The sequence below is a fragment of the Talpa occidentalis genome, unplaced genomic scaffold (genome assembly GCF_014898055.3).
Source record: "Talpa occidentalis isolate TD23 unplaced genomic scaffold, MPIMG_talOcc4v2.1 talOcc4.11, whole genome shotgun sequence".
NCBI lineage: Eukaryota > Metazoa > Chordata > Mammalia > Eulipotyphla > Talpidae > Talpa > Talpa occidentalis.
This window is the reverse complement of record NW_023601104.1, coordinates 29,008,569-29,034,388: the sequence shown is the minus strand read 5'-3', so window position 1 is coordinate 29,034,388 and position 25,820 is coordinate 29,008,569. Positions and strand designations below refer to the sequence as shown.

The 25,820-nt window shown below is 44.2% G+C and overlaps 1 protein-coding gene across 11 annotated transcripts in view; it reads right to left on the bottom strand.

The window, feature by feature from the left end:
• The window catches only part of USP3 (ubiquitin specific peptidase 3), a 210,770-nt gene that overhangs the window by 84,565 nt on the left and 100,385 nt on the right, over positions 1 to 25,820 (bottom strand). The window contains exon 1 of one of the 11 annotated variants that reach the window (XM_037502653.2): positions 9,666 to 9,903. The exons of 2 other annotated variants lie outside the window; for them this stretch is intronic. In XM_037502653.2, the coding sequence (XP_037358550.1) occupies positions 9,666 to 9,756 (91 nt within the window). In that variant the 5' untranslated portion in view covers positions 9,757 to 9,903. Of the gene's footprint in view, positions 1 to 2,564; positions 2,722 to 8,007; positions 8,178 to 8,437; positions 8,736 to 8,974; positions 9,040 to 9,665; positions 9,904 to 25,820 lie in introns of those variants that run through there. 8 more of the 11 variants (XM_037502652.2, XM_037502661.2, XM_037502662.2 and 5 more) reach the window with 8 other exon arrangements.

Sequence of the window (25,820 nt, the reverse complement as noted above, 5' to 3'; positions counted from 1 at the left end):
GGAGGATTCACCAGAGACAGAATGGGGAGCAGAACAGCAGGTCTGGGCCTCCCTGGTGGCACAGCGGGTTGAGCACAGCACTGTGAAGCAATCCACAGCCTCTGCAGCACGAGTTCGATCCTGGCCAGCCAGGGAGATACCCAAATGGCGCGGCAGACCTCTCCTGTCTCACCCACTGCTCCCCTCAGCAGCGCTTTCTGTCGCCTGCCTGTTCTGCTCCCCACTGTCTCTGGTGAATCCTCTCACCCTTCCACGCCTCTGGCCTGTACCCCAGCTCTTGTATAAATAAATCTTAAAAAAAAGAAAGAAACAACAGCAGATGTACTGAAATATACTGCTAAGGAGAGCAGCAGGCAAGACAGGAGAGGTCTGCTGCACCTTGTGGGTCATCTCCCTGGCCAGGGATTGAACTCATGCCCCAGTGGCTGGATAGACTGACACCAGGGAGGACTCAGTGGGAATATTTGTGAAGAAACAAAGGGCACATACCTGTACCCTGCTTAAAGGGCTAAATACCCAATATTTCAGAAAATAGGCACCTGCAAACACTGATAGCTGTCCTAATTATTTAACAAAAATATCGTTTGAATTTTTTTTCTACAACCAATAGGCACAATTTAAAAACCTGACCCAATATGTCCCCAAAACTCTTAATAATTCAAAGGGAAAAAAATGATAAAAGTCTTAAGAAGTATTTGTAAATTAGGCTCTGCAAAGACTATACACAAAATACCTGAAATAACTAAAATGAACCTGATGTAGTTAAGCTCTCAGAATTAAATTCACATGCGATGAGTGTTGCGCTCTGGCAACTACTTCATGCACATAAGGGAAAGCTTGAGTCCTTTGATGCTGCAGAGCAATTTCTCCAATGTTCACATATTTCACTATTAACATTCAAAATAAATCAGATGGAAATTAGAGTTACTCTCAAGTCAAAAGATATTTTACTGTGTTTGGGCCTCCCTGGTGGTGCAGGGGTTAAAGTCTCAGCGCTATCAAGCACTCTGGCACCAGTTCCATCCCTTGCCAGGGAGCCAACCCACATGGCACAGCAGACCTCTCCTGTCTCACCTGTTGCTCCCCTCAGCAGTGTATTTCAGTTGATCTGCCTGTTCTGCTCCCCACTGTCTTTTGTGAATCCTCTCCCCCCACCCCATTCCTCTGGCCTGTAACCCAGTTCTTGTATGCATAAATAAAGAATAAATCTTTTTTTAAAAAGATAATTTACTGTGTCACACTATAAAAAAAAAATCACTCAATGTTAGCTCTAAGTCTTTAAGTTATATAGTTCATATTCCTTAATGTCTAGGATATTGCTACATTTCTGTAACATATTATCTATCAATTATCCCAGGAAAATATCCTACTGAAAAAGTATTTCCTACAAATTTCAGCACCGTCCTCAAAAACATTCATCAAAATATTACTATCCTGGGCCTCCCTGGTGGCGCAAGGGGTTGGGCGCTGTACTGTGAAGCAATTTGTGGCCTCTGCCCAGCCAGCCAGGGAGCAACCCACATGGCGCTGCAGACCTCTACTGACTCACCCGCTGCTCCCCTCAGTAGTGTGTTGCGGTCAGTCTGCCTGTTCTGTTCCCTGCTCTGTCTCTGCTGAATCCTTCTGCCACCGTGCCCCTCCACAACCCCCCCCCCCCACCCAGCATCTCTGGCCTGTACCACAGCTCTTGTGTGCATAAATAAATAAATCTTAAAAAAAAAAATTACCATCCTGATATTGTGCAACAAATGTTCAAAAGAAAGAGACAATAATCTATTACGTTAAAAAAGAATACCTGGGGACCTCCCCGGTGGCACAGCGGTTGAGCGCTGGGTTGCGAAGCTGCCCACAGCCTCTGCAGCGCTGGCTCGATCCCCGGCTGCTCTCCGGCCACCAGAGGAGGGTCCCACATGGCGGGCAGACCTCTCCTGCCGCCCGCTGCTCCCCTCAGCAGTGTACTTCGGTCCTTCTGCCTGCTCTGCCCCCGGCTCTGGCTCTGGTGAATTCTCTCACCCTCCCATGCTTCTGACTGAGCCCAGTGCTTGTATAAATAAATAAATAAATCTTTTAAAAAAAAAAAAAGAATACCTGGGCATGTCCAGTAAGGACAAAGACTTAAGCTAAAACTGTAAGTGTATTGTCTTATGATCAGTTAAATTAAATCTGCAGGAATATAACTATTAATTGGTAGCCTGTTCTTTCTGATGACAAGATAGTACAAGAACAGTCCATAAAAATTAAGAGTATTCAGGGTGGGTCAAGGATAAATAAACAAGCAGATTTCTACAAGACAGTCATACCCAGCTAGAACAAAGAAAATATATCAGGACAGAACATCTACTCAAAATAGAAAACAGCCCATTGATAGAGCTATCCAATCCCAGAGCAGAGTACAAAGTCTCCAGATAAAATCTAATTTATTATGTTTTCAAAGATACAAATGGCTTCATCTTAAAAATAAATCCTCAATTCCCTCCTCAAAGGGGTCTTATAAGATTTAGCTAGCATGTATACATTATAAAGCAGTTATCTAATACAAACATTTAGACAACTATAAGCTTTACCTTCCAATGTCCAAGTTTAATTTCAACAATTGTTTTCAAAATCCAAAATTGCCTTTCTAAGCTCATCTGCATTTCATTCATCTGCAAACAGCACACATATGCCTTTTTTTTTCCCAGTGCATCTGAAGAGAGAGAAAACTGCTTTAAGCTTTGCAGTCTAAAGACTATAATTAACTCTTACAAGAAATGCAACTGGAAAATCTTAGAATATAACTAAGTGGAATCAACAAAGTAGAGTGCCAAAAAGCAAAGAGTCAAATAACCTCTGAGTTGCCAAAGGCAAAAGCAAAATTCTGCGTCTTTCAGGAATTCTGTCCCTCTTCCACCCCACAACAAGCCACCTCCAAGAAAAATCTCTTCAATAATAAACAAAATGAAAAAATGGGAAAGGGCAACAACAGAAGCACATCAAAATATAAATAAATAAAAAGTTGTTGCATTTTTTTTTTCAGTTATGTTGGTTTACCAGATCTGAACTAAAGTAATATGAATTTCAGCCTACAAAAAAAAATTAGATGTGAACTGTAACAAAGTTAAGACATTCAAAACAATTGTTTTCTTCTAACTGTATTACCAATCTTGTTCCAACTTGCCTGCACTTTAATCAATAAACAAGGGAAGGAAGAGTCGATCAAACACAGAATTTTAAAATAAATCACTTCATTTTCAAAACGTGGAATTTAAAACATATTTTCACGCCAAAAATCTTCAAAGGAATTATTTCAAGTTTTCCAAACACTTTAAATCCTTTAAATTTTCGAGCATTAAGTTACTGGATGACCAAAAAAAAAAAAAAGACCCGCTTTTTAAACAGCAAGCTGAAAGTATCGTTTGAATGGTATTTGAGTTTAAGCTTTGGCCTATCTCTAATACCCTCAAGCATCTTAAGCAACTCTGTTAAGCTTTGTCTCAGTTTCACAATCTATAAAACAGGAAAAACTACAAGGATGGGTAGTTAATTAAATTAGTCAGGATTAAATGCTAGCAAACTACTTTGAAGTTACTTGATGTTCTCAGTTCTCCTCCTACTCAGTAAAACTAATAGATGAGAAAACATCTGGAATTGCTACAGGTACTAACATCTGCACTCACACCAGTTAAAAGATGATCTCTATGTACAAGTTTCTAAGCCAAAGTTCATTTAGCAATCCCAAAAGATTTCAAGAGACAATTGCAATGAACAATTTTTAGGTAAATTTCATCTGTATAAAAGATACCCACTCTTAACTACATTCTCAAAAATCACTACTACAAATCTAAGAGCATCTTGAGAGGTCTTTGGCACAAAATATATCTAGGTGAGATGAACAAGCTGTTACTGTCCTTAATGCTATTCTCAGCAGTCTGAACTGTCAATCAAGGTAAGCTTCATCACAAATACACCCTCCAAAAAGTACTAGCCCCTGCCGTGAATATCAAACTACTTCCTTCTAAGCCATCTGTCCAGGAAAGCTCTATTAAAACACTTAGAATGCAGTTGCTCTCATGTCTAAAGGAGCTGTGAATAAACATGAAATAATAAAATAAGTTAAACTGTACCTATTTTCCATTTCAAAGACTGATACAAGCCTATTACAAGGCCATGGCTGAACACAAAACTCATAAGTTACAGAGGCAGGTAAGTCAGAAACTCCAGGTTAATAAAAGACTAATTTTTTAAAAGTAAGGAAAATATATAAAATAGCTCAAAAAGAAAAAAGCAAAGCAGGTTAGGGGAGAATACACACATAATTTACTACCTGTGGGAAAAGGAACTCAATTAAAATTCAAAAGTGGAATTTAAATACTCATTGAGCTACAAATTGCTCTTCTGCTTACTGAGCTACAAGCACTATAAAATGTATTTCTGAATCTAGTTTGAATAATTCAAAATTAATCTATTATATTCCAGTAAAGAAGGAAATTGCATGAATTTCAAGGAGGGAAAAGGATGTTATAAGAGCCTACAGCTAATTCTGTAAAAGCAAACAATGAGGAGAAGGAATTATTTTGAGAATAAACTAATAATGGGAAACCAAAACAGAGTTCAAATTCTCCTCTCAACCTTACCCTTTCTCCTGCTAGGCTGTGAAGAATATACTACTACATGAGGAATACCACTTGAAAAAATAACTTCTGATCAGCGTCTCAAAAACTAACAACAGCAAAATGTCAGGCTCACTCCCTAGACTGCAACCTCTTGAAACAAATACGTGGAACACATTGTGAATTCCAGGTTTTCCACATCTACTACCAATTATTCAAAGACTGGAAATATGCTAAGATTGCTTTAAAGTTGGGAAGTGGGGGTGGAAAAGAATACAACCAGAAAGTCTAGAAAAACAATTGTACTTGACTTAAACATTACCAATTCTTAAAAAATCCTCATAAAGATATATAAAATTCAAATGTTAATCTTCAGAATTAATTTGAAAAAAGTATCATCTGTCCACTGATTTTTGGCTGCTCGATCACATTACTAAAATGTCCACCTGCCCTCTATAAACACAACATGTGAAAAGAATACAAATTCATTATGGTAACAACACTGCAGATGACCATTTGCTCACAAACCAGAGTTTACAAACTAAAATACTGAGAGTGAGGACTGGTGAAAGCACTGGGAAGGAGGGGTAGGCAAAGAGGGAATTTAGCATTTATTTTCAACATGAAATTAAACACCATCCCAGACACAATCTAAATGGAAGAAAGTTCATCAAGCAAATATTTACTGAGAATCTTAAATGCTAGGCACCTCATAAATATTTGAGTGTTACTAAAAAGGCAGTAAGTGCATTTGACCTAACGAAGGAAAAAATTGACTGATCCTACCTACAAATTTTACTCTATATGGTGTACAAGAATCTTCTTTAGATATCTGTGATGAGAGAAATAGGACACAAAATAAACCAGTACTCCTTCACGATGATTTCTCACCTTTACCACAAACTATCGCATATTACAAACTTATTACTACCGGTAAGGAAATCAATTAGTCAATGGATCTTAAAAAAAAAAACCCAAAATTTTGTCTTCAATATGCACCCAAAATTGCAGACCATGTACTTAATCTACACTTACTTTTCTTGAGTAATGTGAGAGCAAGTGTGTACTGGAAACTTTAAAGAGGCATTCTCAACTCTTTGAAGAATTAATCAGGGAAAAATGCGTATGCTATTAAAATATCTCAAATTTAACTGGCTAGTTAACTCAAACTCCTGAAGTCCAAAGGCTTGGTCTTTGCCTTTCCTTAGTTATTAAAACAGTTGTGTTTAAGGTATATTTTTAAACAATTTCTGTTTTTCCCCCTGTATTTTGCCACTGGTTCAAACAACAATTTTAACCATAAAAATAAAGAAATACTCAAGCTTCCAGCTTCTGAAAATAACATCTGGCATGTGCACGTTTTAAGAAGCTTGAGAGAATGTCCTAATTCTTATTTAAAATTTTTTTCATTTAAAACCAGAATGCCGTTAGCAAAGATTAGACATAAATCAGCTTTTACCTTATTAGGAACTTGCTATTCTCAACATTTACCTTAAATCTCAACATGAATTTATCTTCAAACCAGTTAGCTTCCTGTCTCACTCCAACTAGAGTGGAATTTTTTTAAAGCAAACTAAGCTTTAAGAATTGCTCTAATAGTTTAAAGCTAGCTTCTCAAGAGCAGGTGTTTGTAATTGTTACTATTGTTGCAGACCAGTGGGTTCTCAAAGTGTGGTCCTGGTTCCCTCAGAGTTTCCAAGAACTTTGCAGGGGATACTTAAGGTCAAACTATTTTCATAAATAATATCAAGATGTTACTTTTATTGTTTATCCTCATTCTCTCTCAAGCATGAAGTGGAGTTTTCCAGAGACAGCTTGATGTGCGATACCTCAAGAGACTGAATGCAAAAGCAGATATGAAAATCCAGCTGTCTTCTATTAAACTAGGCAACAAAGTTACAAGAATGTAAAAACACCACACTAAATTTTCCTTTCAAAAGTATATTTTATGTAAACTATTATGTATGTTAATAGCTAATCAATTTATTATTACTTGTAAATAATCTAATATTTACATTTTTGTTTTAATTTCTAGTACAGTAATATATCAACAGATATGTCATACAAAGAAAGGCACTTTGGGGTTCATTTTTAAGAGTGTGCAGAAGGGTCCTGAAAACAAAAAGCTTGAGAACGGCTGTAGTATACAATTATATAACCGAATACACAGTACCTTCCATAGATGCAAAGCTCAAGTTAAAGTATAATTACTTCTTACATCCCTAAATCTTGTTGAGTAATATACCTCCTTGTAAAGCATAATTCAGCACAAAGCTAGTCTGTCCCTAGATCCTATTTAAGGGGCTTTAGATATTTAAGTATTCAGAATGTTTTTATAGAGATGTTCTGGCCTATAATGCCACCTATTACTTGAAAAGTGTATAGGAGTTTCTCAACGTTTTCACAAAAATCACCTTGTAATCCTATGAAGCACATGTGAAGCGTTACTTTTTTTTTTTTTTTTCAGAAAATGGAACTGATAGGCGAAGGAAAGAGAACTACTTGTCCAAGGATGTATTGCTAGCTAATAGAGCCAAGGATGTTGGTCTTTTGCAATTTGCTTGGCTGCCTTAAGGCTTTCTCAACTGTGGTATAATTGCAAAGCTCCAAAGAAAACAAGGCAAGGGCATTACTTTTATTGTGTCAGTGCCAAAACAGGGATTTTTTCACTCCTTAATAAAAATGTAATCAGACTCAATGCCCAGTCAGAACGTTATTCAACACAGAGGCTACCAGTTTGGGCCCCTAGCGCACACCCCTCCCCACCCCACCCCCAGAAAAAAACTACAAGAGTGTTAGCCATTAACTATCAGAATGCTTAACACTCCCAGATGATGTATTAGTTAAGAACTCACAGATTTACTCATTTAATCACTGAAATAACAGACAGGCAAGAACAAGACTCAGCTCAATACAGTAACACTTGATTATATCAAGGAAAGGATGCCAACAGGTCAAAATGGACGCCCACATAAAAGGGGTTCAATTCACAGAATGTGGACAGAAGGGACAATCTCCAAAAAGTTGGGAAACTAGCTTTATTAGTTTTACAAATCCAAGCACACGACTAGAACCTGGCAAAGCAATGTAAGCTGCAAACTTTGTTGCAAGATGCAAAGATGCCATTCTGCTCCTTGGCCAGAAATCACCCCTCCCTTAAGACCAGACATACTGGCTTGTTCTTGTCGTTGCACCACTCTCTCTTAGTTATGCTCCACTTTAAGTTCCTTAAGAGAAGCTCAATTTTCTGTACTTCTTTTTCACAGGCAAGAGGTCTCCCTGACTGAAAAAGACGAGACTGACTCACAACACAGTATCTGACTGACTCAGGACAGAGTATCTGCCACGTGCATAAACGCTTCCTTTTTTCAGAGGCATGTGCCCAGTGAGGCCATTTTAAAATTTGATGTGACTTTACCTTGAAAAAGCCGTTAAGTGTGCTAACTTCCATTTGATAGCCTTGTAGCTTACTACAGATGAGCAAGAGCAATTTCATCCTTCCTCATGGGGCAGGCATTTCCTAGTATTTGGTGGTTTTTCCTTTCAAACCTCTTTTGGAAAAAAAAACCATTTAAGTTACAGTTAAAGCGCTACAGCCTACAATGATAACTAAAGCACCACCAACCGGTCTGTAAAGCTTTGAATTTGATATACCTTATTGTTGTTCCACAGTCAACATTCACCGTGGAAGACACAGTCATAGGTAAGAGCTAATTTATACAAATTTATGTAGCGAATAAAAAGATTGCAATAGTGCACTGTAAAAGCCAACGAACCGGTTCATCTCTAAAGGCTCCATGGGGAAAAAAAAAAAATCATCTTTTACAAAGGTAAGCAAAACAGCAAACCTCTGAGAGCTCCAGGAAACCGCAGCTGTATCTATTCCTCCTCCTCGAGTACATTTTCCTTTGTGGCGTTACCTATGTTTTTCTCCCCGGACAATAATCACAATTGAAGCAACCTGTCAAAAGTGTTCGGGCGTCCTCGAAAGTATGTTCTCCGCCGCGGCCCAGCATGAGAAATGTCAGACAGCCAACGCGTACCACAGCCCTCTCCCCTCATTTCTTCAACTAATCTTAAAATCTCTGAAATGCGCAATTCAAATTTCACGCCACAGCCCGAGCCACGGGTGATCATCTCGGAGCTAATAAACAAAGACTCCGGCGGCGGCGGCGGCCGGGCCCGACCAGGAAGTGCGCGGCGCGGGCGGCCGGCGCGACCCCGAGCGGCCGCGCAGACAATGAGGACGCGCGGGCGCCTCCCGGGAGCCGCGGGGGGCCTGACGCCCGGGAACGCGGCGCCTCCCGCACAGCCCGCAGCCGTCCGCAGCGCACGACGTCGGGAATCCCAAGGCAATTCCAGAAAAAAAAAAAAAAAAAACCCACCACCAAAAGACAGGCAAGACGAGCTCGGGCCGCCCCTCCGGAGCAGCTGTCGGCTCGGGCTCCCCAGCGCCGCGGCCCGGAGCCTGTTTTCAAACTTCCCCTCCCGGCTGGGGAGACTCCGGCCTGGGCCGCCCGGCGCCTCCCGGGGCTCGCGGCTCCCGCCCGGCGTGGGTCCGGCCGCCGCGTCGCGGGCCGGGCGAGGAAGCCGGGCCGGGCCGAGCCGGCGGCGAAGGGCCCCGCGCGCCCCTCGCGCACACAAAGCTGGAGCGCGGCGCCCGCCCGTCCCGGCGAGCCGGGGACGCCGCCCGGGCCCCGCGGCACGTGCGGGCTCCGCGGGGCTGGACGCCCGAGCCGGCGCCCCCCGCCCGGCGACACCCGCGAGCGCAGCCCGGGCGCCGCAGGGCGGGGCGGGCGCGCGAGCCGCGCGGGCCCGGGTCCCCGCCCGCCGCCAACCCCACGCGCTCGCGGCCTCTCCCCCGCCGGCCGGGCCGTCGGGCCGCGGGAAACAAAGGAGCCGCCGCCGCGCCGCCCGCCCGCGCGTCTCCCCGCGTACCCCGCCCCGGCCCCCCGGGCCCCGCTCGCCCGCGCCCCTCCGGGAGTCCGCGCGCCGGCCGCCCGCGGCGCCTGGACGGCAGGCCCGGCGGAGCCGGGGCCTCGGGTGCACGGCACGGCCGCCCGGGGCCGCACTCACCGCTGCAGCACCAGGACGACGGGGAGCCGTTGGGGAACTTGGCTGAGTCCGGGGCGATGCAGACGCTGGAGCTCAGGTGTGGACACTCCATGGCCGGGAGGAGGGCGGCGAGGAGAGCCGAGGCTCCGGGACGGGGCGAGGTGGGAACCGAGGGACTCTCGAGACTCCGTCTGGGGTAGCTTCTCGCCCGGCGCTCGGCCGACGGCGGCTGCGTCCCGAGCCTTGCGTCAAAGAAAGCAAAGGCTTCCGGGAGCCGGGTTTTCCCGCGCGCCGACTCCAGCAGCCCCGCTCCGGAGAACGTGAAACTCCGGGATCCGGGTTCTGCCGCCACCCACAGACTGGGGGCTTCCGTCTTCCCAAGCCGGCCCCGCCCCGCCCCTGAGCCGGCCCCGCCCCCATGGCCGGCCCCGCCCCCAGCCCCTCCCACGGGGTGGAGTCCCGGAGCTCCCGGGGGTGCCTTAGCCCCGCAGCGCGAGGAAGTGACTTTCCCAACTCTGCAGCCCCGAGCGACCCAGGCCACCCTCCGCTCGGCAAGCCTGGGGCGCCGCGCCCGGGCGCGCGGGGCGGGTCCGCTGCGTTTACTGCGACCCGGCGAGCGCTCGCAGTCAGAGAAAACTGGTCTGCGTCGTGCTTAGTGGTCTGACTATACCGTGACTTCGTGGTAGAAAATCTGACCACACAGGAAAGTGTGAAGAAGAAAATAAAAACCACTCGGGCAGACACACATTGTAACCCCCATTTTATGCACAAAGACACAAGCTTAGAGCGGTTAAGGGCCTGGCTCCGGGTTGGCCCAAGGGACTAAGTAGGTCTCAGAAAAGACCTGATTCAGTGTGAATGCTCCCTGCTGCAGGTGCTATACTAACCCGGTTCTGGGTTCTGAACACGTGGCCTTGGCCAGCCACCCGGATGCTGCGTGGCTGGGCCCGCGGGGACGCCCACGAACCTGGGTTTAAACACTGTCACTGTGACTCACCATCTCCGTTACCCCGAGCACGAGAAAGTTTAAGAAATTAAACTTTCATACCTCACCACAGCTGGGAGTTTGAGAGGTAACCTGGGTTTGTTGAAGATGAGGTCCCAGTTACCAGGTGATAGTAAGGGAAGGGCTCTAACATTTGTTAAATGCCTACTACGGTCAACTAGCCGGACACTTTACATACAATACTTCGCTTAAGCCTTGCACCACTTTGCCTGTTTTTGTTACCGTCCCACCTACGCACCCACCCCCCTCTTTTTTTTTTTTTTAACGCGGGCGAATCTGAGTCTGTAAATCAATCTTTGCCCGACTCTCTGACATCTTGGTTAAAAAGGGTTGGGGGCCAGCCTCAAGGGACCGCTAGGGCGAGCGTAATACTGAGCTAACCCGCGATCTCTCTGGGACTTGGCCTTGAATTCGTCCCGTGCTATAACAAATATTGCCTCAAAATTGGGGCTCCTCGTAAAACCAGGCGAAGGAGCAACAGGGCCAGGAAGCGAGCAAGGGGAGGGGGAAAGCCGATGTGGCAATCCTGTCCACCGGGCGAGAGGAGGAAGGAAGGTCAGGAAATGATTAACTGGGCTGGGCTGGGTAGTGGTTGGAATAGGGCACCTCCCCACGGTGCAGTTTCACAGCAGCCCAGGGACACCCTCTGCATCACCTCTCAAGCCTCCCAGTATCCTCATACCCCAAACCGCTTTTCTTCCTTGCACTCATTTGCCTGGTGGTGCCCACTCACCTGGCCATCTCTAACCACCCCGCCCCTCAAGTAATATTTTGGATCCTCTGTCAAAGCTCTTATGTCACTTTCCAGGTTTAATTTGATTTAGGTTGGAACAAGCCTTGGTTTTAAGAAGCTGTAGAAAGTGCAATTGCTTAAATCCTACCTCTGTTGTCAGGACTGGTCAACTTTAGTGCCTCAAGTTCTCACAAGCCTTTTTTATTTTAATGTGAGAAATAATATTTATATCACAAGGACAATATGAGGCTTGCCACCATGCGGTAGGCATCAAATAATTTTCTCTCTCTCACCTAATTCCTAGGAAAGAGGTACATAAACAATAAATCTGACCTTTGTTCAACCTCTCAGTCCTCTCCTCATATCAACCCAGGTTTCTGACTAGGTATGGCCAGACCAACCTCTGTTTTCCTCTGGACACCGACATCCCATTTAATATCCATGCAGCATGCCTTGACTTGTGCTATCTTGCATGCTGGCATGTGATGTTTCTTTTTTCACTCTGTCAGAAACTATCTCCTCTTTATTCTCTGGACCTCAGTTGAAACACGACTTCCTCAGAGAGGGCTCTCTTGACCCTGCTCCACTCCCAACTTAGCCTCCAGGTGTGTGATGCCCTTGTCTGTCCCCACACTCTGCTTTTTAAAAACATTCTTCATGTATGTAATTATTTGTTTAATGTCTGTCTCCCTCTTGGAGGTTGGAAGGGGTAGCAAACAAGCCTGTCTGGTTTTCTGCTGTACTCCTAACATAGCAATATGGGACATGGAGGTGTCCAATAAGTGTGTTCAATAGTGAATGAATGAGTGAGTGATGGACTAGCAATGTCTACCATGGTCAGGAGTTTAGGAAGTGACCCAATACATATCAGTTATTTGGTCACACACTGTCACCACCCCCAGGCGATCTATGAATTTCCATTCAGCTGAGTTTATTTTTTTATTATTTTACTGGAATCCAGAATGTGAAAGCACCTTGCAAAGTGGAAACTACTGAGAAGAAAAAGAAAACCTTTTCATTAGTGTCTTCTCTCCGCAACTACAATTAAAAAAGCTCTCAGAGTAGGGTCCCTGATTTAGTCATTGGTGACAGCAATAATCCCCAGGGTGCAAGCTATGACTATCAGGCAGTATGGAGAAGCTGGGCACAATCAGAAAGGCCTTCCCTGAGGCTTTGGTTACATACCCCTAAAACACAGCGAACTTCCTGTGTCTTTGAAATTTTTCATATATATATAAAAAATATACATTCATATATTCATATATATGAAAAATAATCTCTCCATGAATAAATATGTTAAACCAGGGAAGACGACAGGGCACACTGGAAAATCGGCTTTTTCAGCCCCTCCTTTCTTCAGCTACATTTATTACAACGTTCACTTTTTTGTTCTTGGCCGGCATCCCTTTGGCAGCACCGAGCTCTGACACACATACCATGAGCTCTGGCGGTGAGGAGCCAGCCTTTGGCCTGAGCTGCAGCGCTAGGGAATCTTCTCGGCGTGGATCCCCGGCTTCCAACCACCCTCCTCCCGCTCAAGGGGAGGGGAGGCAGGGGGGGGGAGCGGGGGAGCGGGGTGGGGGGGGGCGCGGAAGGGTGGTGGCGGGAGGGCAACTCCTGCCAGAAGCACTGCCGGCTTGTTTTAAAAGTTCCGATTTTAAAGAGAAAACGATTGCACAATATCAGCCATACTATCGAATGTGTCTTTTCTAAAGGAGATATAAATAAAGGCAGGGAGGGGAAGGAGGGGTGAGGTCAAACGTTGCCATGGGAACCTATGCAGGCAAAGTCTCCAGGTTGCTGTGACCCATCAAAGCCTTAGATTTGAGACTTCTGACAGAATGGGTGGTCCCAGCGCGCGGATTACAAACTGACCGTTCCTGGGAAAGACTAGCTGTGACTGTCTTCATTCAGGCAAGGTTTTTTGGAAGCACTCAGAGAGCTGGGTTAATTATTTACCTTAGAGATTTTTCTAGGAGCCAAGCCTCCTTGGGAAACCAAAGTTAGATCTGGAGGAGGTTTGGGGAGTGTTCAGAAGGTGTGGGAGGAGTGAGGAGCACCGGCTCAGGGCCTCTTCTATCACCTGGTTTAATTTTCCAAGCAGCACTTATCTGATACTCCCTTGCTTGTTCACTGGTTTATCTATTGTCATTCTCCTCCATGAGAGCGGAGACCTTGCCATTCCTGTTCATTGGCTGATTTCCAGCTCCAGCAATTCAACCTGGTACAAGGCAGACCTCACTATTTGTTGAATGAATGGGTGAGGGCTTCAGCAACCAGGAAAATCCCCAGTGTCAGTCTCCCCTTCTTTCCAATTATCTCCCTGCCCAAAGTTTTTCAATGGCTCCTCATCTCTGATAAGACAAAATCTGAAGCCCACTGCCATCGGTCACTTGTCCCTTCTCTCCGCTAAAGCTTTTTGTTGTTACTGTTCTGGCAGTACCTAAAATAGTTCTCTCAGTAGAGAAAACGTGCTTTCTCACACCTCTGGATCCTCCCCCATCTCTTTCCCTTCTACCTGGCCAGCTCCTACTCCTTCCCCCACCAAGCATATCACCTCCTCAGGGAAGCTCTCCATCAGTCATTCAAGTTGACTTCAAAGGCTCCCCCAGCCACCACCACTGCTCTGTCCCTGCAGCTTGCCACATGGTGCTGTTATTTTCTGTTTTCATTTCAGCCTCCCTTGGGAACAGATGCTTTTCCTCTGTGGATCTGAGGCACCTAGTTTAGCAATTGCAAATATTTTTAATCCTGTTGATTAAATGTTGTTGGAAATGCCCCTTTCAAGTGATTACATCATTACATGTAATGGTCCCCTAAGTATTCACAGAAAGGACCTCAATGATATAAGAACAGAAACTTACATTTATTGGGTCCCAACTAGGAGCCAGATAGATATCAAATGGTTTTCATTCCTTCTTTAGCTTCCACAACAAACCTGAGCAGTAAGTATTATGATCTCTATTTTTTAAAAGATTTATTTATTTATGTATATAAGAACTGGGGTACAGGCCAGAGGTGTGGGGAGTGAGAGGATTCACCAGAGACAGAGTGGGGAACAGAACAGGTGGATCAACTGCAATACACTGCTGAGGGGAGCAGTGATTGAGTCAGGAGAGGTCTGCTGTGCCATATGGGTAGCTCCCTGGCCGGGGATAGAACTCCTGCTGCAGTGACTGCAGATTGCTTCATAGGTTGTGTCTTAACCCCTTGCGCCACCAGGGAGGCCCTATCATCTCTATTTTAATAATGAAATAACTGAAGCTCAAAGAAGGTTAAATAATTGCACAAATATTCACAATTAGTAATTGGTCTTTTATCAAAGAAGGCAGTTTCACCCCTAGTAGAAATGGTCAGCTAAACGATCTTATGGGATAGCCCAAGGGGCTAGCTGAAGTTCCTAATGGTGAAGATTGTCATGGACCACAGGACACAGACAGCCTTCTGAGTCACTGGTGAATCACTGTACCCTTGTAATAGTCTTGTACCATCAACATCTTAATTTGTATTGCTTCTACCTCTTTTTTTAAATCACTGAAATGTGAACTGCACAACACTTTTATGAAGGAGATGAGAAGGTTTTCTTGTTTATCTTGCAGATGAAGCACTTATGGATTAAGCAAAACAGCATAACTTTAACACCAAACAATTCTTTTTTTTTTTTTAAGATTTATTTTTATTTATTTATACAAGCACTGGGTACAGTCAGAAGCGCGGGAGGGTGAGAGAATTCACCAGAGCCAGAGCGGGGAGCAGAGCAGGCAGAGTGACGAAGTACACTGCTGAGGGGAGCAGTGGGCGGCAGGAGAGGTCTGCGCGCCATGTGGGACCCTCCTCCGGTGGCCGGGGAGCAGCCGGGGATCGAACTGGCGCTGCAGAGGCTGCAGGCAGCTTCGCAACCCAGCGATTAACCACTGCGCCACCGGGGAGACCCCCAAACAATTCTTTAACAGTGATGGAGTCACTTCTCTCTTTGGGCCCAGTATCCCAGCTGTAAAATCAGGGGATTATACTAAATTACCCCCAAGGTTCTATGCAGAGTGGCATCCAGAGATCCCATAATAGCTCATGGCCACCCAGTGACACCAGTAGGTACAAGAAGATCCTTAGACCCTGTGGCAGAGGCTGCTAACTGTTCCCTCCTGTCTACTTTCTTTTCCTCCTAGGTTCACAACTAGAAATTCCTGTTGCTAGGGGTAACCATTTTCAGTCAATGAAGTCTGAGCAGAAAATATAAGCATCACCTCCTTGGCTCGCACTGTGAGCAGCTGTCCAACACAAAAATACTTCAGTATGTCCAGTTTTGTTTATCAACACAAGGAAGAAATGTGAGGGAGGTAGAATATATTAGGTAAGATTGAGAAAGAAAGGTGGGTCTTCTAGGCTTCCAGACTGTACTTTCTGTCTTCATTTATCAACAACTCTTGTCTGCATTCTTGTCATATGCTGGGCACTGAAGATCAGTGCTTAGAGCTCCAGGACTTTAGGCTCAGTGCTAACTGGGTCCTTCTCTATTCACATCTCTTTGCCATTATCAAGATGGAAAGCCTTGTGATAATGCTTCTTTCCCCTTGCTTGCTCACTGGCTGATCGGAGAGCAGAGGCTCTGAATTTCAAAGTGCTGTCTATGCTAGGAGCTTTAAGCTTTTTCACCGTGAAAATAATTTCACTAGTAAAAGGCTTAGTTTGGTGCTTGGCATAGAGCAGCCCCCTCAACAAATGTCCGTTTCCTTGAGACCTTGTTAAATAGGAGGACTAATGGGGGAGATGATGGCCTGAAGTCATTGATTCTTGCATAGTTGGCACAGAAGGCTAGATTTTTGTCCTTATAAAGGGATTTGAGCCAGATAATTCTTTCCACCAATGTCACTGATGCAAAGGCTCATGAGATATAAAACTGAAGAGCACAAAGTCTCATTCTCAAAGGGATGAGGAAAAGAGCAAGAGAAACAGACCAGCAAACAGGCAATTGCAACACAGTGTGATAAGTGCTGGAGGGGAAGTACAGGATGTTGCTTAGCCACAAACAAGGGACAACTAACCCAGGCTGGTGGGTGGATGTGGGGGAGGGGAAAGCATCAGGCAAGGTTTCCTGGAGGAAGTGACAAGTGACCTGGGTCTTAGTTGATACTTAGGAGTTAAGCAGGTAGTGTTTGGGGCAGGGAATTGGAAGAGAGAACTGAATCTTCAAAAACTCAGAGACTCAGAGAGGCTCTAAGTGCTGGTTTGGCTGGAGAGTTACGGAGATGGAAAACTGAGAGATAAGGTTGGCAGTGTAGTCAGAAGACAGACGGTGAAGGACTGCTGACACTCTGTAACAGCAATGTCAAAACAGAGAAATCTGGGTCCCCAGGACGCTGGCATCATTCAGGCTTGCACTTTGCCGGGTCTGGGAGAGGGGATAAGGACACAAGGATACGGAAAGACAAGTGCTAAAACAGAGTAAAGAAAGAAACTAACAATTATTAAACATATTTAAGGTGTTCGGCGGCATTAGTCATCTGGAAAATGCAAGTTAAAACCACAGTGCCCACATGGCTAGAGACTGGGAGAAGAGATTAGAATGCAGATGTGACTTCCCCGACCCTAATCATGGCTGGATCCCTGAAACTACCCCGGAGGAGCTCCCAGCTCAGAGAGGGAGAAACATAAATACTTTAAGATGTAGAATTTTGATGAGGTAAGACTCCTTAGGTGAAGAATCTCCATTTCTCCCTTCTCCCCTTCTTTCCTAACCTTAATCTATCCTGACAATTCAGCTAACCAGAAAATTAATTTCTCAAATATCCAGAACAGATTTTACATTCCCAGATCCTTTCATAAAATGTCTGATGCATCAGGGCCTCCCCGGTGGCGCAGCGGTTGAGCGCTGGGTTGCGAAGCTGCGCGCGGCCTCTGCGGCGCCGGTTCGATCCCCAGCTGCTCCCCGGCCACCAGAGGAGGGTCCCACATGGTGCGCAGACCTCTCCTGCCGCCTGCTGCTCCCCTCAGCAGTGTACTTTGGTCCTTCTGTCTGTTCTGCTCCCTGCTCTGGCTCTGGTGAATTCTCTCGCCCTCCCGCGCTTCTGACTGTACCCAGTGCATGTATAAACAAAACAAACAAACAAACCAGCAAACAAATAAAGCATGCCTCTATAAAAAAAAAAAAAAAAAAAAAAAAAAGTCTGATGCATCAGAAAGAAGTAGGGTTTTAGGTCCAATCAGGCTGGGGTCCCACTTCTGCCACTGGCCTGCTGTGGGACCTCAGTCCAGCAGCCAGGTCTGGAACCTCCATCTACTAAGTGGGAATAAGAATAGCTGCTTCCAAAATGATGCCTTTGTTTCCCCTAGCCAAATACTTACTGCTTGGAAACAGAGGACAGGGATTCAGGTGTCAGGGTCAGAACCATTTCCTAAAGTTACCAACATCTATAATTTATGCATTTATGTGATCACACCAAAGGGCGTACACATGTTTTATGATTACATCATCTAGCAAGATCTGCTGTGGTTGACCCAGTTATAGAAGCAGGGGAGAGGGAGAGTATTTATCCATGGGATAGCTGGTACTTTCAGGCTGGAAAGAGAGACCAGAAGCAACAAGACTTGTGGAAACGCTCCTTCCTAAGAGCCTTTAGAACAGATTGATTAGAGAGCTGGTTGGGTCAGGAGTTTGCCAGAGAGGTAACAAGTTTGTTCAGCATCAGAGTCCTCTGGCCGGCTCCTGCCACCACAGAGCTCCTGGCTTGCCCAAGTCTATGCAAAGCCAAACCAGAGAAGTTTTTCATGCATCTCATTTGGCCTTTCTAGCATGCAGGATCCACAAGCTGGTTCCACTGGGGAAAGAGATGGCTATAGAGGGAGAAGCACTGAACGCAGCAGTGTAACAGGTCCTGATGTAAACAAACTCCAAACTCTAGCCAGTGAGCCCTCTGAAGGCAGCAGAAGCCCCAGCACAGAGTTCCTGGCACATGTGAGGCCCTCAGGGAATTGCACTATGTTGTAAATAATGTGCATTAAGTAGCTGGCAACTCAGCCTGAAGCTACTCTGGAAGGGTGCTCAAGAAACTGGTAATAGCTGTTTGTCCTGGGGAGGGAGAGTCAGTGAGAAAAGAGAGAGGAGGGAGAGAAATTTACTTTTCACTGTATACTCTTTTCATCCTATTGAGTTTTGTAGCAGTGGTTATCAAAAAAAAGTACAATATATCTTTTAAATGTTTTAATGTTTAACATTTTAAGCCTCATGTGATTCTCCCACTCAGGGAAACGTGCACTGCAATGGGAGGGAAGGAGCCCTGTCTTTAGTCAAACTAGCTAATCTAGTTCCTAGCTGTGTGTTCTAAAACAAGTGACCTGCCTTCCCTGAGCCTCACAGCACCTAACTACTGTACGGATAACCCTCCATGGAAATGTAGTGAAGGTAAAGTGCTGGAGACTCACTGGGCTGGGCATTCTTTCTGAATGCTTTCTGTGCATTCACTGATTTCATCCTCAGGAGCACTGTAAGAGGGACTCTATTCTTTTCTGCCTCTCCATTTATACAGCCGAGGTAACAGAGGCCCAGAGTCTAAGGAATTACTTAAGGTCTTACAGCCAGTCGGGCTGAGGAGTCTAAGTCTTCCCCCCCTCCTTTCTACAGCCTTGAAATATTAGCATCTTCTCCTTTTCTTTTTTTTTTTTTTTTTTAAGGATTTGTTTTATTAATGCATACAAGAGCTAGGGTGCAGGCCAGAGGTGCAAGGACTCACCAGAGACAAAGTGGGGAGCAGAACAGGCAGACTGACTGAAATACACTGCTGAGGGAGCAGCAGGTGAGACAGGAGAGATCTGTTGCATCATGTGGGTCACCTCCCTGGCCAGGATCGAACTCGTGCTGCAGAGGTTGTGGATAGCTTCATAGTGCTGCATCTTAACCCCTTGCATCTTCTCATTTTCAATAGGGATTCTTAGAAAGGCAAACAGTTTCAAGACTCCCCCTCCTCCCAAGAAATATCCTTGACATTGTGGTCTACTGGGTATAATGACAGGCCAATGAGGGCCTGCTGGTTAAGGAATCAGCAAAGCAGATAAGAAAGGGATAGAGTTCAGTTTTAATGTAGTTAAGAATTTTGCAGAGAATGTAGTTGCACCGTAGCATATGTATAATTTTTCTGCTTTACATTTTATTTCTAATATTCTCAAATTTTTGAATTATATACTGGATTCTTCAGGATTTAGGGCCTCTGAGAACATGACAAGGGGAGGAGCAAACTTTTGGGGGTTGCTTTCCCCACCCTCCTCCCATAGGTCCTAGACTGAGTCACCATCTGCATGTGCTGATTCTGCCTGGCGTCATCCATAGTAGCTGTTTTTATGATTGATATCCTGAAATTAACTTGTCTGTGGTCATTTCCCTCTTTTCTTATAATTGAATCAAAAAGCAATTCTGGTGAACTGAATGCTTAGGCAATTAGGTTCTCAATTTCATTGAGTTTTTACTGCACTTGGAAGCAAAAATTCATCTGTACTTCTTCAAAATAATTTTTTCAGTCAGAAAAAATGAGTCTGAATATGTAAGAGTAGAGGACACTTATTTTACTATGTCTGAGTTGGGGAGATGCTCCTGCCGTATCCCAGAATGTGTTTCTATTCTGTTTCCCCTGCCTACCTCCTCCTCCTAGTTCAGGAACACCCGGTATTTCCTATAGTCCCCTCTCAAACCAAAAACACACATCATCGCCACTTCCTCCTCTGAACCCCTCCCCCAGGTCTTGAAGGGGCCTTTTGCTTAGTCTGTGCCAAGGGAGCACCCAGTGCTGGAAGCATTCCTCCTTTTCTTGTCCCCCCTGAGTGATCAGCCTGGCAGTGGGTGGAGGCCAAAAAAGGGACAAACCACACAAAGGCCTCATCCCTACCTCTCTGCCAGTTCTCACTGCCAAGTTGCATCATCTCTTTCTGCCTGGTCTCCATCAGAGCTTTCAGCAGCTCCCCACTGCTCCCAGAAGCAAGCTTGAACCCTTCCCTGGCATCAAGCCTCCCTACATTTGGTCCTGAAAAAACTGCCAGCCTGTTTTTCTCCACACCCCCACATGGGCCTGACTGCTGAGCAGACCCTGAATGCCCTCACCCTGGCTTCTCACTAACGCTGTTTCATTCCAGCCTATGGAAGTTCTCCTGTCTGTCAACATGCAACACAAAGCCCATCTTCTAGAGAAATTCTCCCCAGCATCATATCATTCATATTTCTCTCTTCCCCCACTCCTTTCCTCCTCCCTCCCTCCCGTTTCCTCCTCCTCCTCTCACTCCCTTTCTCTCTTCCACACAGAAATTGATCTTCCTCTTTCATCTACATTCTTAGGAGATTCTACTTGTACCTCAGAGAGAGCACTTGTTTCTGTCTACTTTGGAATAGAATTCTTCATGTTCACATGACATGCCAGTTGGAAACTGTGTCCCTGGAGTGCAAGAGCTACCCATTCTTCATTCACCTACATGTTTATCACAGTACTGGCTCCAGGTTTTTCCACATAGTAGGTTCACAGTAAATGTTTGACCCTTGAGTGCAGTGACTTGATGGACAGAATGTACAGAGATGAGTTTGAGGGCCCCTCTTAATAAATGTAATAACTGTGTGACCTTGGACAAGTGACCTACTCTCTTTGAATCTCTTAGGTCCAATCCCTATAAAATGGGGGTGATGTGTAGAACTTGTGACTCTTGCCATTCATAAAGTAAGATCCTAATAAACATGAGTCACCAACTTCATTCTATGCATACTCTTGAAGCTCTTACTTTTGCCCTAGGCCTCCAGAAGAGAATATCTGGGGAGAAGCCTACTAGAATATTCACATTGGAAGACAAAGATAACATCTTTGCAACTGGCCATTGTTACAGAGGGGATGGCAAAGACTGAAAGGATTCAAGGATTCTTGAGTACAGGGGTGGGGGAAAGACACAAAGTTGGTAACTCCATGTCCTGTAGAAGGTGGCCACACCTTTTTCAACTAAAGAGGTCAGACACTGCCCAGGAAACCAGCTCCTCCAATCTCCTTTCTGCTAAATTAGCACCTATTCCTGCCCTTCCCCAAAGCCATCTCCATACCTTCCTGTGAGCTTGAGTGACTGGACAATAGGAAAGGGAGCTTGGGGGATGAAGAGAGAGTATTTCCAAAGGAACTGGGTCAGTGTGCCTCTGGCACTGGGGTTGAGGGGCACAGAAGCTCAGGACAGTAAGACTCTTGAGGACCAGGGAGCCCCTCCTGTCATGGAGACACTCACAATGGCTAAATTGCCCTCTGATCTTACCTTGGTTTCCTGGAGCAGCCTTCCTGGAAAGGGGTATTGCGGGACAGGTTGCAGTATGAGGTGCTTCTAAGTCCAAAGAAAGTTGGTGTATAATGAGACACCCCTGGCAGGTAGTACTTGGCACTTCTCCAGGAAAGAAGCAGACAAGTGAAAAACTCATAGTAACCATGTAGGTTCAAGAAAAAAAAAAATACAGGTAAATGAAGCTGATATGGGATGACCAATGATAAGGCTAGTGGAAGGGAGATGTCAAGGACTGATGAAACTCATCAGGAGAAATTCATTCACTCATTCAAGAGATCTTTCATCAAATACTTCATTAAACATGTACAGTCCTAGGCACTGAGGAAATCAGGCCAAGAAGGGTGCAGAGACCCATGTAAATGACCCAGAAGAAAAAAACTCAAAAATTCAGATTGAGTCCAAATGGACAGATTCTCAGTTAAATGGAAAGCAAAGTGAGGGGACAATGGGAGGAATGGGATCTTGAAAAATTCATTGGCGATTTCAAGAAGATAGCATCTATACAGAAACATTTTTTAAAATCTGGAAGAAAGGAGGCAAAGGGAGATGCAATTTCAGAGCTACTTTGGCACCCTCAGGATTAACTCAGAGTGTTTGCACAGCATGCTGGGATAATTCATTCATAATTTTTCATTCAGCAAGTACTGACTGAGCACCTCCTATCACTCTAGTTACACCAGGCTCTTGGCTGTTCCTTGCCCTCACCAGACATGATCCCCCATCCTGCTTTAATCTATCAGTATCTCCTCCTTTTCAGAGCTTCTGCTAATAGTGCCATTTAGCAAGACATAAACAAGTTAAAAATGCAGAGACAGGAGAAGGTACAGTATCTTAGAGAGGACACTATTTACTTTATCTTTGTACCCCAGTCAGCACATGGTAGGCATTTAGGAAATGCTTGATGAAATGAGTATCACTGCTAGGTACTGAAATGGCAAGTTTTTAAAATAAGAAATGTTACCATTGATTAAATAAGAAATAATGTTACCATTGATTACAACTTTATACATAGTACATTTTAAATTGCTTTTAAAATCTAACAATACTAATAGTGATTGAATGATGGGATTATGGGAGATTTTCTTTCTTTTCTCTATTCCCTTCATTTTGTGTACTGTAGCAAATTTTTAGGTCTTAGAGTGATATGTTTTATAATGAAAAAAAGTGTTAGTTAGGCTGCTCTCTCCCCCAACTTGTATTCCCCACAAAACTGTAAGAATTACAATTTACTACCTAATTTAAAAAAACATTTCATATAAATTATGAAGACTGAGAAAACACAATCTAAATATCCAAATAAATGCAACCAAATAAAAATTATCACTTATTACCCTGATGTGTTTGAGATATGCACAATCACTTTGTAGCTGGGGATAAAGAACAGTTTTCATAAAAGGCTTTGATTTGTATTACTTGAAACAGCTAAACTAGGCCTCTTATCAGAATGCTCAGGGGCACTGAGCCAAGGGGGATGAGACTGTTGCCTTACTAGGAACCCCACTTTTCTGGCACACGATATCGGAAATGGGGAGCTTTGGCTGATACATGTGGAGGCCTCCAAGTGTGGACAACAGAGCAGGGAGGTAATGGGCTGCTCAGGATTCACCTAGGAGTTTTTCACCCAAATATAAGTAAAGCTCACACCCCAAACTCTCCTTTGCTTCTCCTCCCAGGGTCAGCCTTCCAGATATAAGAAGGTCTGTAAGGATGCCACCTAAAATGTCATCAATAAAGATTTACTTGGCCTGCAGAACCATTGCTGGCAAGAGGGCTGGAGGAAGGGATATTCATTTGCAGGAAAAATATTTATTGAGAGCCTACACTGCATCAAGCATAAGCCAGGCCCTATACATACATGACATCATTTTTTCCTTTCATCAACAATAGGTGAATGTTCTTATCCCCATTATATAATGAAATAGGCTCCAAAAAGTTAAGTAACTGACCTGAGGTCACACATTTCAGTAAATGGTGGAAATTAGGTGGAGGGACAGTAGTGAGAGGGGGAATAGGGAGGGAGAAAAGGGTTCTGAATTCAGCTCTATCAGACTTGAAGTCACTCTCCCCACACCCACGTTGCAACATAGCAGAGTTTCCAGACTCGGTGTTCAAAGTCTGTGTGACGACCAGTAGCTACTCTGGGTCTCATTCTCCTTGTTTTTAAAAATAAAGGGCTTGAGAAATGTTTTTCGCAAGTGTCCCTCCAGATCTGGAATTGTTTCCTGTTTCTGCCTTTGTGAAAGCTCTGCGGGAGCTGCACTTTGGGGACTCAGGTCTTTCCCGGGCTGCCTCCTAGAGGACATCGATGGTGCTGCGGGAGCCACAGCTCCTGATGACAATATATGCAACTAAGAGATCAACCGGCATAATCACATGGTAGACACCAACTTTAACCACCGCTTTACCTCCTTTTTTTTTTTTTTTTTTTTGGGTAATGGATCTAGAAGACATTCTCACAGTCCTTCCCACGCTCATCAGGGCAATGCTGTTGAAACATTTAATGACGGGGCATTTGTAGCTTAAGACCCACTTGTTCTATGAGTCATATTTTAAAGTTGGATTAGATTTTACTTCCTGTGCCATAGTTTTTGTTTTTTTCTTTCAGGTCCTGGGAGACCACTTAATGATCCAGTGCTGATTTTGCAGGGCTGCCGAAATGTGATTATTAAAAAATACATCTGTCTTTACTTATTTTTATTACAACAATCAATTTTTGTTTAGATAATATATGCATTCAAAAGTCACTGCAGTTTTCAGTAATTATCATATGACACAGCAATTCCACTCCAGGGTACATATACCAAAGAGAATTAAAAACAGGTGTTCAAACATAAACCTGCATATGAATGTTCAAACAACACTATTCACAATAGCCAAAAAATGGAAACAACCCAAATGCTATGAACTGACAATAAATAAAATGTGATTTAGCCATACAATGGAATATTATTCAACCATAAAAAATGAATGAAGTGGGGATATATGCTACTACTTGGACAGACCTTGAAAACATTGTGCCAAATGAAAGAAACCAGACACAAAAGGCCAATATTGCATCATTCCGTTTATATGAACAACCCAGAAAAGGCAACTCCATCCAGATTTTCTTATCTATGGATGTGTGATTACCAGGGACTGGGGGAAGGGGAGAATGGGAAGTGATTGCTAATGAGTGCAGGTCTTCTTTTGAGGTGATGACGAATGTCCTGAAACTAGATAGTGGTGATGTTTGCACAGTATTGTGAATGAACTGTCACTGGATTGTACACTTTAGTTAAAATGGTAAGTTTTTTGTTGCATTAAAAATAAAGTGTATTCAGTGGAAAGTAAGTTCCTTTTTCTCCCAGTCCCTTTCCTGAAGCCATAAATAACTATTAGCACTCTTCCAAAAATGATTATTATATATATACATATGTGTATGTATATATAGTGTGTATATTATATATGTGCTTGTATATATACACATATATAGTATAAATATATATTCTTTCTTTTTTAAAAAAATTTATTTATTTATACATACAAGTACTGGGGTACAGGCCAGAGGTGTGGGGGGTGAGAGGATTCACCAGAGACAGAGTGGGGAGCAGAACAGGCAGACTGACTGAAATACACTGCTGAGTGGAGCAGTGGGTGAGTCAGGAGAGGTCTGCTGCACCATGTGGGTCTCCTCCCTGGGGATCGAACTTGTGCTGCAGTGGCTGCAGGTAGCTTCATAGTGCTGTGTCTTAGCCCCTTGCGCCACCAGGGAGGCCCCTATGTTCTTTCTCCTTTTGGGGAAGCAAATGGTTACACCATTCTGCAAGTTATTTTTTTCCACTTGTATTATTTTGGATGGTTGTAAGTCAGTGCCTGTTATTTTTAATGGCTTGTCTTTCTAAAATGGTAAGGGAATGTTATTGTCTCATTATAGCTTTCCTTTTTATTTATGAATGAAATTGAGCATCTTTTCATGTATTAAGCCTTTTTTTTTAATCTGAGAATTTTCTTTTTACTTACTGTGTCTACTTATTGGGGTTGTCTTTTTAGTTTTGGTTTGTAAGCAACCTACCAATGTGGGTTCTTGGGTGAATTACAATCTGTACTATAATCTGTCCCCACTGATGTGCTCTTCCCTTTCCTTGCCACTGTGGGCTGCTTCACCAGATCT